General features: G+C 41.7%; 1 protein-coding gene across 4 annotated transcripts; it reads left to right on the top strand.

Moving 5' to 3' along the window:
• The first annotated feature begins 6798 nt into the window (after window positions 1-6798).
• On the top strand, window positions 6799-15484 carry ptar1 (protein prenyltransferase alpha subunit repeat containing 1). Of its 4 annotated transcripts, XM_029511304.1 has the most exons (8): window positions 6799-6901; window positions 7849-8018; window positions 8341-8407; window positions 8629-8733; window positions 11093-11336; window positions 12098-12272; window positions 12327-12462; window positions 13802-15484. In XM_029511304.1, exons 1-8 carry the CDS (start codon window positions 6816-6818, stop codon window positions 14160-14162), a joined length of 1344 nt encoding a protein of 447 aa, XP_029367164.1. In that variant the 5' UTR covers window positions 6799-6815; the 3' UTR covers window positions 14163-15484. The 4 variants fall into 4 exon arrangements, with proteins under 4 accessions (XP_029367164.1, XP_029367163.1, XP_029367166.1 ...); XM_029511303.1 differs by having other exon boundaries at window positions 12098-12462; XM_029511306.1 differs by lacking the exons at window positions 7849-8018; window positions 8341-8407 and having other exon boundaries at window positions 6816-6901.
• Window positions 15485-19672: the final 4188 nt, after the last annotated feature.

The following is a 19672-nucleotide window of genomic DNA, read 5'->3' as shown; positions in this document are numbered from 1 at the left end:
ACCTGTGCTCTGGACCCTTTTCCTTCAGCCCTGCTGAAGACCAACATTTCATTTGCCTCTCCATTTATCACCAAGCTCATAAACTGCTCCCTCCTGGCCAACCATATCCCATCTGCATTAATAATTGCTGTTATCAGACCTCTACTTAAAAAAACCCACCTTGGATCCAGAAGTTCTTTCTAACTACAGGCCCATTTCCAATCATCCATTACTATCAAAGGTTCTGGAAAAACTGTTGCAGTACAACCTCATGACCACCTCAAACACAGTAACCTGTTTGAAAAGTTTCTGTCTAGTTTCCGCCCTGGCCATAGCACAGAAACAGCCCTGGCAAGGTCACCGACAATATCCTGGTGGCAGCGGATACTGGCACTCCATCTCTACTCATCCTCCTGGACTTAACAGCTGCTTTCAGTACTGTAGACTACAAATTCCTCTTTCATTGCCTCCAATACACCATTGGTCTCTCAGAAACTGTCAACAACTGGTTTACTTCAGAACCGAGCAGAACACCCTGGGCAAAGCACACCCCCAATTTCACCTGTGGTGTCCCTCAAGGCTCTGTGCTGGGCCCCACTGTCTTGTCCATCTACATGCTCCCCCTCTGCAATGTCATCAGCAGACACGGGATCACTTTCCACTGCTATGCTGATGACACATAGCTTTATCTCAGGACAATCCCCACTTCCTTTGCTCCCCCACCAACATCTACACTGACTGTCAGGTTTAAGCCACCTAGAACATTATTAAACACACAGGGAAGAAAGACAAAGGACAACAGCGCTCATTTTAATTGCAAGGAGAACAGACAGAGATATGTTCAATTATATTCTCTAACTGCTCTGACATATCTCTTCTGTTCTCCCCTCTTTATTTCCTTAGGGTGGTCCCTAGTTACATGATGTTGCAGCTCTAAAGGGCGGGGAACACACAGCTGCAACGTAGTAGATGAATAGATGCTTGTTGTATAATCATATTCAAGTTACGCCTCTGAAACATGACACACGAACACTTTGAGGAGCTAGTTCATAACCGAAGTAATCTGGTTTCAGCCGCCTCCTGTTTTCATGTTCCTCTTTGAAGGTCGTTGCTTATCTTCCGGAGGTATGATCTCAATTCCTGTAAGAAAAACACAAGTTTCTGCATTCCTGCAGGGTTAGTAAAAGTAGAGCAATACTGTGATAATCATTTTATGTACATTTATTCTAACAGGGGTTTACGTCCTCGAGCTCAGCGATGAACTCCAAACGATCCACTTCAACCTCTGGGGCAAAAGTGTTTCAGGCAGTGATATGATTTTCACAAATGATAAGATTTTTGCAGTCAGCTGCCTTTCAAGCACATTTAACTCTTCTAGCTCTGGTGGAATGGGTGCTAGGTCCAAATTATTGGCAACCACGATGGATGGCATCTCTCCTCTGATGAGGTAGCTGTTGCAGATGTGGCAGATCCACTCCTGCATCCTCTCTTGTGGTACAGTGCAAGGGGCTGAGCACTCACCTTCACATATGTGGATATACTCCTGGATGTAACTTTTCACTGTAGCTATTACATTTGGTATTGCTATGTAAGTTGACCAGAAAGTAAGAAGATATGGCAGATATGGCCTGGATGAAGCTCAGCTTCCTTCAGCTGAACAGCTTCAAAACGGAAGCCATCCTTGTTTGCACACCACATCAGCTCCGCTCCGCCGCAATCACCAGCATCACCTTCTCCGGCCAAAGCATCCCCCTCTCCTCATCCATCACCAACTTGGGCGTTAAAATGTACTCTCAACTCACCTTTGACAAACACATCAAGCATGTTCACATCATCCCCATCCTAAAAACTCTTAACTGGCTCCCTGTCCGGCTCAGAATTGAATATAAAGTCTCCCTTCTCACCCACCAGTGCTTTTACGGGCATGCCCCCCTCTACTTACAGGAACTCCTCACCCACACAGCCTCCTCACGCTCACTCCATTCTGCAACCACTAACACCCTCAAAGCCCCCAAAACCAAGCTCTTCAGCATGGGTGATCAGGGCCTTTTTGTCTGCTGCTCCGAGGCTATGGAATGCCATTCCTGACTACTTCGTGGACCCGTCAGGCTACCAATGTTTTTAAACGAAACTTTAAAACCCATCTTTTTAAAAAAGCATTTGGCTAATTGCTTTTATAAACTCTGCTTTTATCCATGTATTTATTGATGTTGCCAATCTTCTTTTAAATTGTTGATCTGTAGCACTTTGAGATTATTTAAATATAAAGTGTAATACAAATAAAATGTATTATTATTATTGTTATTATTATTATTATTATTATTATTAAGTCTGCATTTTTATTATTTCTCTCCTCAAAGATATGAGCAGAGATTTAATAGAAGAATCAGTGATCAGATTTGGAAGCAGTTTGTCCTTATCCAACTAGCAGAAACATCACACCGAGCTGGCTCCATACCAGAGCTCAGAGATCCCACAGTTGTCCCACAAATGTCATGCAGTCTGGTCTAGGAATATTAAGATCCTGTTGGAACGACAAGACCATTTTGTAAACATTGTTACATCAGCACTGTAGCAGCAGACATGTTTGATTTTCTGATTTCCTCCTACAGTCCAAAGACGTGCATGTTTAGGTTAACTGGAAACATTAAATTGCCCATAGGTATGAGTGGTTGTTCGTCTTTGTCCGTCTCTGTGTTGGCCCTGCAATGGACTGGCTATTGCAATGTAATGGCTGTTTTCACCCTCACTTGGAAATGGATAGGCAGTTGAAGATGAGTGAGTGAGATTCTCGCAGTTCAACTGCTCAGTTTATTTGACTGTATGTCAGCATCAGCGAAAGTGGAGTCTATACCAGTTATCAGGAGGAAGTTGACATCCACTGAGGGCATCAGAACTACCTGACCACTGGTACACTCACCTTGCTCACTTGAACATATACCACTGCTGTGACAGATTTTCTCTTGGTGGTCAGATGTTTTAAGCAAGATTGGTCCTGTGAACCCCAAAATGTTGTTTTGGTGTCGGGAACATAATGATGAATCAAAGTTTTTAGTTTAATTCAGCAGAGCATTGATTAATAAATCCTACAGTGTGTTTATTGGGCTTGTCTGCACTTACATTCGTCATACTGTTGTCACATTCTAATGGGTGATTCAAGACATTATTGTTGGTCATGGCCCAAACAAAACACAGTTGTCGTTCCAGCATAAGAAAGAGCTGGAGGGGGGAGAGCTATCCTCAACACTTTTCCCTTTATCTACGATCCCTTTGATGTTCTGATCAGAAATCTACACATCATTAACACTTACTTCATGACATCAACAATGCCAGAGAAGGTTCAAAATAGTTCAAATTCTCATCCTCAGTCTGACACTAACAGGGGACTTCCTCTCACTCATTTAACAATGTTATTTACATTTCTCCTTGTTTACTCTAATTTACCTGCAGGTGTCTCAGTTTTCTTATATTAATGCTCTTTTACCTGTACCAGGTGAAGTAGAGTTTAATAAACTGGTTGATTGCTTGTTGGTTAGTCAGGGCATCCCAGGTGAGTTGAATGCGTAGTGCAGGCCAGTGATTTAATTAAAGTTCAAAAAAAGGACAGAATTATTCCCCATTCCACTCTTTCTCTTTGTTGCCTCTCAGCCTGTTTGCCCCTTACTAACTGAAATACAGACATAAAAGAAATAGTCACAAATGCATATCCATGACTGATCACAAGATGAGTATCATGCCATGTCAATCATAAAAAGATGAGATTTTAAAAAAAATTTGAAGAATGTTATTCATGCAACTTGTAGTGGGGGTCAGCAGACTGAACTTTATTCACATGACCCTTTTATCATGAAGACTCAGCTCACTCTGGATGAGGGTGGGGTACACACTGGACAGGTCACCAGTTCTTCACAGGGACTCACACAGAGACAGACAGAGACAAACCCCTGACCTTCTTATTGTGCAGTGACAGTGCTAACCACTACGTTGCTGTGCTGCCCCCCGTTGATATACAGCATACGCAAATGTTTATAAGCCCACAGATCCCTCACGTGACCAATCGATGTCATTTGTACATAGTAATGTAGGAATGTTTTTAAGTGGTGCGAGTTAGACAAAAAATTCAAAAACAGTGACTTTTCATAATAAGAAAAAGTACTAAAATAATTGAGGGATGTGAATGACCATGTGTATGTAATAAACCATCACTGTTGAGGATCTCACCAGAAACCCTGCACTTGATTAATCCAACATTCAAAACCAGAAGAAAACGTGGCTTAAATGTTTTGATGTGAACTGATGTGAACTGACTTCCGATTTAGATCACTTGAAAACGTGTAAACTCTGGTAGAGATAATAAATATATTGTCATTGTGTAGAGTCTTATTCTTACAATAGTAGAAAGAACCAAGTTGAATCAATAGGTTTCACACTTTCTGACCTGTAAACAGTTGACTCCCGCACTGTGTTCTCCAACATCACAACACACTTCTTCCACAGACATTCTCCCTCTCTTATGCAACAATGTTTGACAGGCTACAGGCTTCACTTCAGGTGGGGGAGTCAAAGACTGGCTATTTTTCTGCAAAAATTGCTTCAGAATATTAGATCGCATCAGGGAGTTGTGTGTGCCTGTGTTGTATGAACTGCGGTATTTTAATCATACCTCTGGTGACTTATTTCCGTTTATGATCAGAAAACAGTGAAAAAAAGAGGATTGATTCAGCAAAGGGTTAACCTAACCCTAACCCTAAACCCCTAACCCTAACCAGGTCAACTGTAAGTTTTGACCTGTTTCAGGCAGTTTTTATTAGGATGGAAAAATTCTACATTATAAAATTCTGTATGTTACAAACTATCTAAATAATGTTAGCAGAAAATTATACTGATACTCAAGGTGGGTCAAAAGCTTGGGAACAGAGACTTAAATAACCCCAGATGAAGGACAGGGTAAGCCACAAGTGAAAACCCTTTTCTTTCAGGGGATAACTCACAACATGTGTAGCTACACCAACCAAATGCCTCACTACTTCCACTGTTGGTACTTCTTTTACTCCCTCCTCTGTGTGAACCTCTCCAGAAGATCTTCAACCTGAGTCTTCAGCTTGGAGAGCAGTTTGCAAAATAAGAATGCATTGGAGTGGGTCATGTTGTCCTCTACATTGTGACAGCCAGCCTGCCCATGCCCTTGTAATCCATAACCACCCACAGGTGCGCTGTGTAGCACCGATTCACTAATCCGTTGATGGCACTCTTTTTTATAAACATACACCTCACCTGTCGGGGGGCAGTCGGAGAGTATGAGAAACAGAAAGCGTCAGAGCTCCTAGGCTCAATAGTATCAAAAGTGAGTCCTTCATTCACACTTGGATCCGTACAGAATCCTTTCATTCATCTCCGCCACTCCTGCCATAATCTCTCAGCACCCTTTCTGTGCAACCTTCTGTGCTGGTGTGAATTTGCTCTGGTGTGCTCCGGTTTTTCTCTGGGAAGGTGTGCATAGCTAAATGTATTTCCTTTGTGTGTTTTGTTGTGGGGAAAAGAACTTTGTCGGGTTATGTAATAACAATAACTAAAAAAAAGGGACAGACTTAACTGATACTAATCTTATATGTCAGGAGAGAGACCTGGCTTTCACCCCTGAAGAAATTTTCCCTCATGGGCCTGCAGCAGTCACAACATGCTCCTCTTTCATGAACGTATGTGTCACTTATATGAGAATTATGCCATTTCATTTCTGAAGTGCATTCAACACCATCCAGCCCAATATTCTCAGAGACAAGCTCAAAGAGATAGAAGTTGATCCCTTACTTGTTTCCTGGATCACAGACTACCTGAAAGACAGGCCACAGTTTGGCAGGTTTTTAGAGAAATTATATCTCTAAAACAGTAATGAGCAGCAGTGGGACTCCACAAGGGCTTGTTGTCACTCTATTCCTGTTCACATTATATACAGCAGACTTCAATTACAACTCTGAGTCTTGCTACATTCAGAAACACCTGCTTGATACTTCTGTTCGTAGAGTGTCAGGGATGGACAGGAATCTGGATACACAGACCTGATAAAAGCCTTGAGTTACTAAAGTCACAAAATCTGACTCCTGCTGAAGACCTCAAAGACAACAGGAACTAGATAAAGAGATCAAATTTCCCCTGTAGTACCTGTGCATTAGTTCCCATTAAAATCCAGTATGTCACTTCACTCTCTAGATAATGTGTGGTCCTAGAGTTTCGAAGAGTAAATCAATAGGAAGATCTTTTAACTATCAGGCTCCTCTTCAATATAAATAACTCCCTGTATTGATTAGAAATGGAGGGAGTGGGGCTCTTTCACAGCTTTCAAGATCAGGCTTCAAGGTGATGAGTCATATCTTCTCCATGTCCCTACTCAATACTTGCTGCTGCAATAGGTACCATTAGTAATCATTACACACAACAATTTATTTTCCATTATTAGATAGATAGATAGATAGATAGATACTTTATTTATCCCAGACTGGGAAATTGCAATGTAACAGCAGCATTACACATAGAGAATAAAATATATAAAAAATATATGCAATAGGAATAAAAAATATATACAGTAAAGGATTAATTGTTTTTTATTAATAATAATAATAATAATGATAATAATTAATTGTTCTGATAAAACCCATATTTTTACCTTCTGCTACTAGTGCACTTTACTTTAGTGATTTAATCTATAAATTGAAGATTATGTTAATGTTCATGACGGAGAAACAATTGACAATTCAATTTAGATCAACGCGCTTGTTGGCCTTTCTCATAAACCGGAAAAAAAACGTTCGGTTCCTGTGACGTCACTGGGTGTTCTAAAAATGGCGGAGTCGGAGGAGGAGGTGGACGTTCTGGTTCAGAGAGTTGTCAAAGACATCACTAATGCCTTCAAGAGAAACCCGAACATGTAAGTATGCCTAAGAGAGAAGAACACTAGACAGAGCGGACCCTATCCGGCCACATCTAGGTACAGTGTCCGGTGTCACTTTCAGTTCTTAGTGGGCTCTGACTATCACCTGGAATTAGAGCGCTCTGCACTTAGTTAATCGTGTAGCGAAATCAGCTTGTGCCCCTCTAAAAAGATGACGGGTTTGTTCCTGCCTACAGTTTCCTTGGAGTTTGGAAACACATTCATGTAACGCCTGGGTCACTAACGTAGATGGGCTAACCGTATGTGTTTACCGGGTACACATAGTTAGCCCCGTAACTAGACACAGTTAGCCTGCTAACTACACACAGTAAACCCGATAATTGACCACAGCTGGCCTGATAACTACACCCAATTAGGCCGGAAACTAACTACAGTTAAGATGGTAACTAACCACAGTTAAATTGCTTACTAACTATATTTAGCCTGGCAGCTACACACAGTTAGCCTGATTACTACACGCATTTTGCCCTGTAAAATTACACAGTTAACCCGCAAACCAACTACAGTTAGCCTGGAAACTAACTGCAGTTAACATTTTAACTAACCATAGTTAGCCAGTTAAATAACAAAATTTCGCCTGATAACTAACGACACAGAATCAGTGTTGAAAATGCATGAAGTAAGTTTGATAACTAATCAGTTAGCCCACTTATTGTCAAGAACCACAATGCATTTCAATTTAGATTCTTCCGTCAAAATTTAATTGATTATTGATCCAATTTGCTTCAAAATTTATTTCATAATATGCGTAGAATATAAAAAATATTAATTGGAATACATTCTGATGTTAAATAATTTGTAAATATTTGTATCAAGCCTGCTTATCCCAGTATTGGCTTAGCCCAGTTATCAAATGAAATTACCCCAAAGCTGAGTGGTGTACAAATATGTGACATGAGCTACATCCCTGTCCCCTCCCTCAGTGATGAGATTGGTGTGATCCCTTGTCCAGAGGCCCGCTACAATCGCAGTCCCATTGTTTTGGTGGAGAACAAGCTGGGTGTGGAGAGCTGGTGTGTCAAGTTCCTGCTGCCATATGTCCACAACAAGCTGCTGCTCTACCGCCAACGTAAACACTGGTTAGACAGGGAAGGTAACTGAGGCTATTTAATGACCACCTTAGCAACATGATTCAGATGGGAGATATCCATGGTATTCATAATGGCATGTCCCACCTGTACAAAGAACACACGACGTACAGAATACATAGCACACACAGATTCACAGAGTGTGTCTTACAGAGACATGGAAGTTATGTAAACAGAATGTCTCAGGCTTTCCTATGACAAAATGATACCTTGTTTAATTTTAGTTTGAAGTTTTAAGTGGAGACTGTGTCCTGGTGATGAGGCTTTATTCAGCTGATGTCTGATCTACTGACAGACTGAAAACACATACTTTTTGTTTGTTCTCAGCTCTGGTGGACATCACCTCCACATTGCTGCTGCTGAATCCAGATTTCACTACTGCCTGGAATGTCAGGTACAGCTTAACAACACCACAACTACAAGTGTTCTTATGAATGTCAGCTATGTACAATAAGTGAACATTCTCTTTATGCAAAAGACAAAGCTGAACTCAGATACATGCGAGACAAGAGCCAAAAGTTAAGATAGTCACAATTAATTTTGAAAGTGTAGCTGCTGTTAACACTTGCAAGATTCTAGATTTTAACAAACCAATATGGCTGTTTGTTTTTGTAGGAAGGAGCTGCTGCAGTGTGGAGTCCTGAACCCAGAGAGGGATCTCTACCTGGGCCAGCTGGCCCTCACCAAGTTCCCCAAAAGCCCAGAGACTTGGATACATCGGTAAGACCTGGCTGAAGGTGTCTCAAGCGGGTGGTTGAGGAGGGTGGAGGTAAAACAGAAAGAGTGACTGATGTGATCAGGCTGAAGAAATATCCTTCCCCCACCAGCCTAAGCCTATAACAGCATAGATGAAGAGTAGATGGACCGTTAACTTTTGAACTGTTAGCTCTGTCATACAGAAAAATTTTAAGCCTGGTCTTGAAAATTGCTAAGGAGTCCACCCCCTGGACATACTGGAAGTTGGTTCCATAGAAGAGGAACCTGATAACTGAGAGATCTGCCCCCAGATTTACTCTTGCAGACTCTAGGAACCACAAGTAAACCTTCATTTAGAGAGCGGAGTAGCCTACTAGGACAGTAAGGAACTATAAGCTCTCTGAGATATGATCGAGTTTGGTCATTAAGAGCTTTATACGTTAACAGAAGGACTTTGTACTCTGGATTTTACCAGCAGCGAACACAGGAGAGATGTGATCTCTTTTCCTAGTAATAAAAGGAGGCCGATGAGTACCTGGACATGAAGCACACAGGACAGGAGAGGGTGAGAGGGAGAGGTACCCCGTATAAATATTTTTTTCAGCTGAATGCCCTCTAATCGTTTGGGGGTGGGGCACTATCATCAATGTGTGGTATGCAACCTGCAACATGTCCTGCAGCAAGATCCACCAGCACATAGTGAAAATGGCTCAGAACAACGATGGTGCCTCACCTCCCTCCAAGATATCTGTGGGAACCCTCTCACCAGGATCTTCAATCAGTCCTTGTGCCAGTCCATCGTCCTGTCTTAAATCCTCCATCATAGTCCCTCTCCCCAAAAAACAGACTATCAACTATCACCTCAATGACTACAGGCCAGTACCATTGACTCCCGTAGTAATGAGGTCCTTTTGAGAAGCTCATCAGGAACCACATTAGGACTTTTATCCCCCCTTGTTCGACCCACACCAGTTTGCCTACAGAGGACGCAGTGACCACTGCTCTCCATGCTGTCCTGACTCACCTCGAACATCAGGGGAGCTATGCACCAATGCTCTTCATAAACATTAGCTCTGCCTTTAACACCATCCTCCCCCACAGACTGATGACAAAGCTGTCAGACACTTGACTACCTCACTCCACCTGCCTCTGGATTCAGGACTTTCTGACAGTGCATCCAGAGGGTTAGAGTGGGCCCTCACCTCTCCATAGACATCAGCCTCAGCACTGGATCTCCATCGTCAACACCATCGTCAAGTTCGCTGACGACACCACAGTAGTGGGTCTCATCTCTGGGGAGGATGAGTCCATCTACAGGAATGAGGTGGAGCGACTGACGGCATGGTGCTGCGACAACAACCTGCTCCTGAACACAACCAAGAGCAAGGAGCTGGTTGTCGATTTCAGGAAAAAGGAACACATCATCTAGCCACTTCACATCAACAGGGTCTGTGTGGAGAGGGTCTCAGCCTTCCGGTTCCTGGGAGTCAACATCAGCACTGACCTGACCTGGGGACTGCACACTGCAGAGCTGGTGAAGAAGGCCCAGAAGAGAGTCTACTTCCTGAGGGTTCTCAGGAAGAATAACTACTGGTGTTCTTCTACTGCAACACTGTAGAGAGTGTCATGAGCTACTGTCTGCAGCTAAGTCCAGCAGCACAGAGGAAGGAGCTCCAGAGGGTTATGCACGCTACCCAGTGGATATTCAGAGGCCGTTTCCATCCATTGGAAGACCTGCACAACTCCCGATGCCTCAAGAGCGCGGCAAGGATTCTTCAAGACCCATCACACCCCAGATACAGACTGTTTGAACTTCTACTTTCAGGCATATGCTTCAGATCCATAAAATCCTGGACAAACGGACTAAAAAAATAGCTTCTACCTGACAACCATATCACTTGTAAATGCTGCAAGATAAATAACATGTGCAATACCCATTACTATTTTTGTGCAATGAAATCATACAATCTATACAATTATTTTACAGTGACGTGCAATAAGCGGTAGTAGGCTCTTCTGCCCATTCCTTGCAACATTGTGTATTTGTATTTATATTTGTTTCTTTACAGTTAATTTTTTACTTTTTATTTTTCATCTTTATTCCTTTTAGATCTTTATCTATTTATATTACTTCCCCTGCACTGAAAGTTGACACCTTAATTTCATTGTGCAATGTCACGTTGACACAATGACAAGAAAAATTTTCAGATTCTGATGTGGACACTTGGTGACATTTTTAAAAATCACAACTTTTATCAGGAAAAATAGTTTTGAAAAAAACTGAGATAGTATATATAGTATATAGTATAATATCGCTTAATATGGGTCTCATGTGGTTAACACGAAGCAAAATGTGGGTAACTAACCTGATGTTTCCCTGCAGACGCTGGGTGCTGAAGCAGTTCCTGGGTCAGGTGTCTGCTGTGAGCTGTAGCAGAAAGCAGAAGCAGGGTGAAGTGGAACAAGTTGATGGAGAATTGATTCAGCAGCTCAGCGATCACCTGGCTAGGATGCTCCACCAGGAGATGAAGGTGTGCTCTGATGCCGCCTGCCGCTATCCCAGCAACTACAATGCCTGGTCCCACCGCATTTGGGTGCTGCAGCACATGGCCAAGGGCAACGCAAAGGTAGCACCAGGGGGAGTTCATTCACTCATCTTCTACTGCTTATTCGTTTCCAGGTCTCAGAGGTGTTGGAGCCATTCTGAGCTCACATTGGGCAAAGGCGGGGCGCACCCTGGGCAGGTCGCCAGTCTGTGGCCGCGCCAACACACAGAGACAGACAGACGCTCAGACAATTTATAGTCACCAATTAGCCCAAACATGTATCTCTTTAGAAGGTGGGAGGAAACTGGAGCACTTGCGGGAAACCCACGCAAATACAGGGAGAAACAAACTCCACGCAGAAATGCCCCAGGCTGGGAATCAAACCTGCAACATTCTTATAGTGGGGCAGCGGCTCTAACCACTAAACTGCCGTGTTTCCCCCAGGGGGAATTGTTTTAATTAATTTATCTTAATTTTACATATTTCACATATTTCTAACCGTAACCCTACGGTGTCGTTAGAGTATTTTCACACAATCCAGCGCCTGCGCTCTAATTCAGGATTGCTTGAATTCAGATGTAAAAACAGAAGACCTGAAAAGGCTTAAATTCTTGCACAGACAGGTAATCACCCTCATCCTCCTGTAGTGTTTTTCTCATCACCTCAATATAACTGTAGTGATTTACTGCTCCCCTGTTGAGTCTGGTATGATCTGATATTATGTAGTTTGGACTCCCCTTGTCTGGTCTGGTTAATCTAGTGTGTTCTGCCCTGGTCTGTTGTCTTAAAGTTTGGTTTGGTCCTGTATCTAACCCCTGTATTGCTGTTTCTACCGTGTACAGGTGATCCACAATGAGCTCTCTTCAATGAAACTGTGGGTGTCCATGCATGTGTCAGACCATAGTGGCTTCCACTATCGACAGTTCCTACTGAAGGAGCTGATCACTGAGCTCAGTCAGACTGCTGCCTGCCTCAGCATCTGTTTACCCCAGCACTGGCCCAGCACCAGCCCCCACCGTCACAGCCACACTCAGGCCAACGGTGAGCTGTATGGAGCAGAGGAGGACGAAGAGGACGAGGAGGCGGAGGAGACGGAGGAGACACAGCGCAGCTCCTCAACAATACTGCAGCTTTTCCACCAAGAGATAGAGCTGTGCTCAGACCTGATCCAGTCTTTCCCTGGACACGAGACCCTCTGGAGTCATAGGTGAGGCCACTAGTGACACTGGGGTGAACTATACCCAGAGTAAGAAACAATCTGTGTAAGTGTGTTAAGTGTAACTTGGAGGTTGGAGACACCAGTACTATATATTAAAAAACATTTATATTTCATAAAAAGAATCTAATCCTCAAGTTACTTAAATACATACATGTAACATTAGTATTCACATTAGCTGTTAACAAAATGTCAATTACAAAGTAATTGGCATCAGATCAGGCACATGGCACATGATCAAGTATCTCATACAGGGCCAGAGTCTTTAAATTGATCAAAGTCAGAATCAGAGCAGCTCCATTTTGTCATCGTCATCACCAACAAATATGTGATTTCAGTCTGTATCATCTGCCATTTATTTGTTGAGTTTGTGGTTTTGTAATGTGTTGTCCTGACCTCTGACCTCATGAGAGGACTATACTTCCTGTCTCATATACCCTTCATGTCAGATGCTCGTCCTGCAGGCTGTAGTGGTGAGAAGAAGTTAAGAGATAACAAAACTTCTAGATTTATTTATTTCATATTAATGGAGCCTTTATACCAAAATTCAACAATGGACTTAAGTATCTGGGACACTTTAGGGCAGGGATGAAACCCCTGACCTTATTCGGGGACTTCCATTCTTTTTGATTGGATATGAAATGGGACATTGGGAGGAAGAATGGCCTGCAGGAAAGAACCTGGCTGGCCTGGAATCAAACTAGCAACTAACATGCTCAGATTCCAGAGTGGCACATTTGTGGCAACTCAGCTGTTGTTTGCCCATTAGCACCCCTTAACATTTCAAGATTTTAATGCTCGCTTGTCATGTTGTTGACACCGTCAATTGGAATTTGTTTTTGTGGGCTTCACACACCCACAAGAAAAAAACACACCATGTTACACAATAAGACAAGCAAAATTAAATGGAAGATGCAATCAATTCAACAGGAAGTTAAAATCAGTCAAACAATAAAATTAATTTAACAAAAAGATAAAATCTGTCTAAAAGGCAATAAAATCTAGAATTTCCCAGCCTGGAATAAATAGAGTATATCTATCTAAATAAATACCAAGTATCTGTGGAGAAGTTAGCAGCAAGAGGAAATTTTAAAATAAAAAAACAAAAAAACAATCAAACTAAAAATGCACTAAAAACAATCTCAGTCCTATAAATAAAACCTGTGTTACACACAAGTGATCCATCCCCACCCCCGACTAGCAACACATACACACAAACACAGTAGTAGCAGTACTTGTGAGGTGGTTGTCGTCAATCATTGGCCAGAGAACCAACTTAGACCCGGTTCCTTTTCCTGTACTAACAATTACTAATGTGTTTGCCCTGCAGGCGGCAAGTGTTCTACTTGTGGCACCACTTGAAGAAGGACCACCAACACCACTGCAGTAACGGAGGCAGCCAGTCTGTGCGCATCAGCAAAAGTGACCCTCCTGAGGGCTCTAGGCAGGACATGACTAGGCATGAACATGGGTGTGTTCCTGAACCAATGGAGGTGGACAGGGCATCACTACCAGACCAACGTGACAACAAGCGACTAAAGAGAGGTGTCCTACTGCCAGCCTCCCCAAACCTGCCCTCTGAGCACAGCTTTGTGGATCGCATTTTGGACAGGTGCTCAAACATCGAGCAAAGACGATTTGCCCTAGCGTATAGAAAGTGGTTAGACACCATCATTGGTCACCACCTTTGAGACAGTCTGAGAACAGTCAGCCCCACACACATTTATAATTAAGTTGCCTTTAGAAAAACTTGTAGGATGAGCTGAGCCACTATAGAGCTGGGGCGTCTGGGCAGAGGTCTACACTCATAACGTGGAGCAGAAGTTACAGTCAAACCTGTACAGAAGCCCAAAATGACCAACATGAGAGAGAATAATAATATAAAATACTGAATAAATATCTTTTAAATTCTGCCATAATTGATATGAAATAATTAAATCTTGTGTGATTTTGATGTCAAGTCACGGTGACACATTTACATGGTTTTCCAGGTCAGCTGAGAGCAGGGATCAGTGTTGTTAAAGCATATGACCAACAATTCTGGTGAAATATTCCTGAAGAAGGAAGTGACAAAATTAGTTTAAATATTTTTTTTTTTTTTTTAATTTAGGTTTTAATATTAATCATTGGTCTTTTTAGATACCATCATCAAACATCTTGTTGAAATTAAAATTTTAATTTCCTCTTCCAGTGGCTGTGTGGAGAACCCTCCATGGATTTAAGCACAGCTGGACTCTGTTAGGTGATGTCAGAGAAATGTCCTCTGGTGCTACAAGCTGCCATCACTACTATACTGAACTGCACTTTGTAACATTGTTCTCTTAACCTCAGCCACTTTCAAAAGCTTATCTTACTCTGCATTAAACTCCAACCTGCTTTACGTCACCACCCTGTTCAATAATAGGACAAATCACAGCATCATAACATTTATTACATGTAGCACGTTTAAACAGACCACTGCTCTTTCCCTGAGGGGTAGTAAAAGACTGATACTGTCTGATACCTGAAGCCAGCTGTTTTGAAGGTGAAATTGGAGTGGATCGATCTTTTTGCTTTCTGGGGGGTTGTTGTTAGCAGTAGTTTAGTCACAAGTGTGACTCTGTAGCGTGATTCTGACATGACATGTTAAGATGAATAAGCCCCACAAGCTGAGCTCCATCAATTTCCTAGAGTTACTTATCTAAGCTCAAAACAAATCAGATATTATCTCAGTATATTGGAGCAATCACTCCTGTAGGTTGTTCATGAAGACTGGAGTCATATCATAGCTGTATGTTTTAGTATTTAACTTCTTCACAAATGTAGAACACAAATTTTGAATAAGAGTCTATCTATGCAGAAATGTTTTGTAATGTTCTACAAGCTTTTAAAAAGAAAAATGTAGCTTTGGTTTTCACATTTATTCTTCAGTTGAAGTTTTTTTGCCTTTCACGAATAATCACATCTCATTAATTCTCTATTTATTCTTAGAGTTAAAGTATTTTCTGTTTGTCATCTGCTTACAGCAGAATAAAGCTCATCTGGAATAAAAACTTGTTTTTGTATATGAGTTAGTGAACAGTAAAAACTGAACTGTCACTACGTCAGAACTTTGCGACTCCCCTTTTGACAGATAATCAATTCATCTGTTCTTGGGGAATTTCTCTTCAGGCTTTCAGATGGTCCTGAACACCTACCTGGTTGTTTCGTTGTTTTCTTCCGTTTTCTCTGTCTTTTTCAGCTCCTTAAATGTCTCTACTTGCTCTCTGTCTTTGGTTTTTGATGCTATGGATGGCTGGCTAAGTATTAGTATTACTGTGACGCTAATCACAACAATGCTAGTTTCGTGTACACTGGGTACCTTTATTTAGTTCAGAGTCTGGTTATGTCAGTGACAGTGTGGCCAGATCTAGCAAGAGAAACAACTTGGCTTTTCGTGTAAAGAAGAAAAGCCCAAAAAACATGAAAACCTCCACTGATATTTGCAAGCGATTTTACAAAGCAAAAAAAAAACAAAAAACCCAAGAGTCGATATAACAAATTGGACATGGCAACACTGGATAGTGATACTTAAACAGAGCTTAATAGCACATGGAACATGTTTGCACCTTGTGCATTTGTATTTGTATGACATTGGTGGTTTACAGCACAGCCTCAGGGGATTCCGTTCTCAGCTTCAGTTTTGTGAGGCTCAGAATTAGTACTTTCTTCATTATATAGTAATAAGACAACAACTTTGGCTTCCCCTGGATGTCCATTGAGCTTTATTATGATTTAGTTTTTTGTTTGCTTTCTGCGGATTACAAGCATGCCATGCGATTTCGGCATTCCTTTTTGTGAGATGCCTGTTCAAGTATATGCCGCTTCCCCTCAGCAGTTTAGCCTGTCTCAGTAATTCCGATTTGTGTTTTCGATTTCCAAATCTTACAACTATATCTGGCTTGGAACTGGGGTTCTTTCTGGGAAGGGTATGACAGGCCACAATATTGCAATTGCTCTCAAAAAACGGCATTACTTGCCTCTCCAGAGTTTCCAGTTCCTCCCGAGGGCCTAGCAGCTCTGGAGGCTGGGCCGGTGGACTTGACACCTCCACCGGCTGCAACTCGCACAAAACTCTGGTGTGTGGTTGTCAGTTAAGTAACAATTACGTCCTCCATACAAGTATGCTGCTCCAAATCATCCATTCATTTCTCAAGTTCATCAGTTCTCTGATCCTTCGCTTTGATCATGTCTTTAATCACTTCATTCAATTCAGTGATTTCTCTCAGATTCATGAATGTATCTATCAGTGAGATATCTTTAAATGACATTTTGATTTCCTCCAAATCTTTATCAACTTTCTCCATTTTTTTTTTTTACTCATCATTGTCACTTTTTGTGTTTTCTTTATTTCTGCTGGTTTTCATTACATTTTGCTGAGGAAAAAAAAGCTTTTTTTTGCTATTTTTCATGAAGCAATTCTGGAGCTCAGTTTGGCTGTGACTGTGCGCCACCATTGCTGCTATTTAAACATTGTGCTGTTCAAATCAAATCAGGTTTATTTGTATAGCACCAAATCATAACAAAGTTCCATCGAGGCACTTTATACATAGAGCAGGTCTAGACCAAACTCTTTATAAAATTATTTAAAGAGACCCGAAAGATCACCCGATGAGCAAGCACTTGGCCACAGTAGCAAGGAAAAACTTCCTTTAACAGGCAGAACCAGGCTCGGGGGGTCATCTGCCTCAACTGGTTGGGTTGAGAGTGGGAGGGAGCGAGAGAGGGGAGGGGGGGATGCTCAGTCCTGACCCCAACAGCATAGCTAAAGAGTAGAGGAATTAAAATTTGTAACTATAAGCTGTCATACAGAAAATGTTTAAGCCTGGTCTTGAAAATTGCTGAGTCCGCCCCTCGGACCGATATTGGAAGTTGGTTCCATAGAAGAGGAACCTGATAAATGAAAGATCTGCCTCCTGATTTACTCTCGGAGACTCTAGAAACCACAAGTAAACCTCCATCAAGGGAACAGAGTAGGCTACAAGACAATATGGAACTATGAGGTCTCTGAGATATGATGGAGGTTGACCATTATTAAGAGCTTTATATGTTAACAGAAGGATTTTAAATTATACTCTGGATTTTACTGGCAGCCAATGAAAAGCAGCTAACACAGGAAAGATGTGATCTCTTTTCCTAGTTCCTGTTAATATTTATGCACCAGCATTCTGAATCAACTGAAGGCCTTTAAGAGATTTGTTTGGACATCCAAATAGTAATGAGTTACAGTAGTCCAGCCTAGAAGTTACGAATGCATGGACTAATTTTCAAGCAAACAAGCTTGAAAAAAACAGGCCAACAGACTCTTCCCTTCTCTGGTCGGAACGGTGGGTTCAGGGTCTTCCCCCCTCACTTTGGAAACGCTCGCATTGAACTTATATATATAATATAATAGAATATAGGAAAAGTACCAAGTACCAAAAGTACCAGCCTCTCTGAATGCGGCCCTCACCCCAATTAATTCAGCTCTGGAGTCCATCTCCACCACCATGGCTAAACACACTTCTACAATCTCGGAGATGGAAACGATCCTCTCGTCTCACTCAGATAGCATCACTGGAGAGAGTAATATGTACACCTTCTCGTCAAACTTGACAGGTCCTTTGATCTTCGTTGAATTTTTGACCCCTCCGGTCTCGACCAATGAGAGCGTTTCCCGCTCGTAACCACTCCCCTGGTATTTTCCACGCTCCTGGCGATGAGGTCACAACCAATCAGATCATTCAAGGGCGGGGCTGAGCAGAATGGCGGCAAATTCATTTCCGGGAGGACGTGTTTTGCTAGAGTGAAAGTAGCCGATTGCGTATGTATTTAAAAAAATATTCACAGAGTGTTTCTCTACAAAGAGGGAGTACAAAACAATGGTTTTAAATTATCGTTTTAAATCATGTGAAAGTTGTGTTTTCTCCCTGTGAAGGGGTTACTTACTTGGGTCTTTTGTAATTTTCGTCCGTTGTACAAACCTTTGCTGTAATGAAAGGATATTGACGGTGATATTCACATGACACATAGTGTTTCTGTCTTGATGCAAACCTTACAAAGAACAAGTCCATCTTCTCATTCCAAGAAAGGACAAGACCCTGACTCTGATGTGTTTATTACACTGGGTGAAAAGTTTTGTTTATCTATGAAGGGTTAAAAAACTATCAGGTGAGTCTTGAGGGACTCTAATGTGTTTATTACATATCGTAAAAAACAGTGTGAATGAAAGGTTAAGGGACTCTGTCTTCACATTACAAGATAGACAGTGTGTTAAATAATCTGAAATTTGTGTTTCTCTTTAGGCAAAACTCTCAAAAACAAAAAAAGTAAGAATGAAAGGTTAAGGGACTCTGTCTTCACATTACAAGATAGACAGAGTGTGTTGAATAAGAGTCATTTTTAGACTAATCTGAAAGTTGTTCTCTTTATGCAAACCTTACAAAGAACTAGTCCATCTTCTCATTCCAAGAAAGGACAAGACTCTGACTCTGCTGTGTTTATTACATATGGTAAAAAGTTTTGTTTATCTATGAAGGGTAAAAAAAAAAAAAAAAAAAAAAAAAAACTATCAGGGTGTGTCTGGAGGGACAAAATCTCAGACTCTGCGTTTACCAGAAAAAACACTCAATTGACCGTCAATCACAGATGAGTTACACTGACGTGACAGGGAGGGGTTTAAAAAACCAAGAAGCACACAGACGGCCACAGCGAGCACAGCCTGTCTATTGACAAAACGATCGATTGACAAGTTGCGATCAGTTGACCACTCGGAGCGACGGAAGAAGGAAATGAACAATGGTAAGTCATTTTAAGATAACGCAGATTGTTTCTGAAAAGTTTTTTTTTTTGTCATGTGTATATTTTCTTTAAAGACTTGTTTTTACAGGCGGTCTTTTAGAGGGTGAGTTGGAGTGTCTGACTTTTGATTATTTTCCTGATGGTAAGTGTTGCGTCTTTATCGAGATTATATTCATATTATTATTTTTATTTTTTATGGTATTTTTTCCCGGTAGTTTGTACGCAAGATCTGGACGAAATCGAGAGAGTTTTCAGAGAAAGTTCTCCCGCAAAAGCAACAGCTACAGCCGTGACCGGGCCCGTACCAGAGACAGTTCCAGAGGCCGGAGGCTCCCGGAAAGCCACGGCTGAAGAGCCGCGACCGTACGGGGATACACAGCTATTCCAGGACCTGGAGGTCTCA

The sequence above is a fragment of the Echeneis naucrates genome, chromosome 9 (genome assembly GCF_900963305.1).
Source record: "Echeneis naucrates chromosome 9, fEcheNa1.1, whole genome shotgun sequence".
NCBI lineage: Eukaryota > Metazoa > Chordata > Actinopteri > Carangiformes > Echeneidae > Echeneis > Echeneis naucrates.
Note: the sequence above shows the minus strand (reverse complement) of the source record. Positions and strands in the feature narration are given on the sequence as shown.

Coding starts and splice junctions, on each gene's coding strand:
- ptar1 (XM_029511303.1), top strand. CDS start 6,816: ATGGCGGAGTCGGAGGAGGAGGTGGACGTTCTGGTTCAGAGAGTTGTC. Junction 8,408..8,628: donor ACTACTGCCTGGAATGTCAG/GTACAGCTTAAC, acceptor TTGTTTTTGTAG/GAAGGAGCTGCTGCAGTGTG. Junction 12,463..13,801: donor GAGACCCTCTGGAGTCATAG/GTGAGGCCACTA, acceptor TTTGCCCTGCAG/GCGGCAAGTGTTCTACTTGT.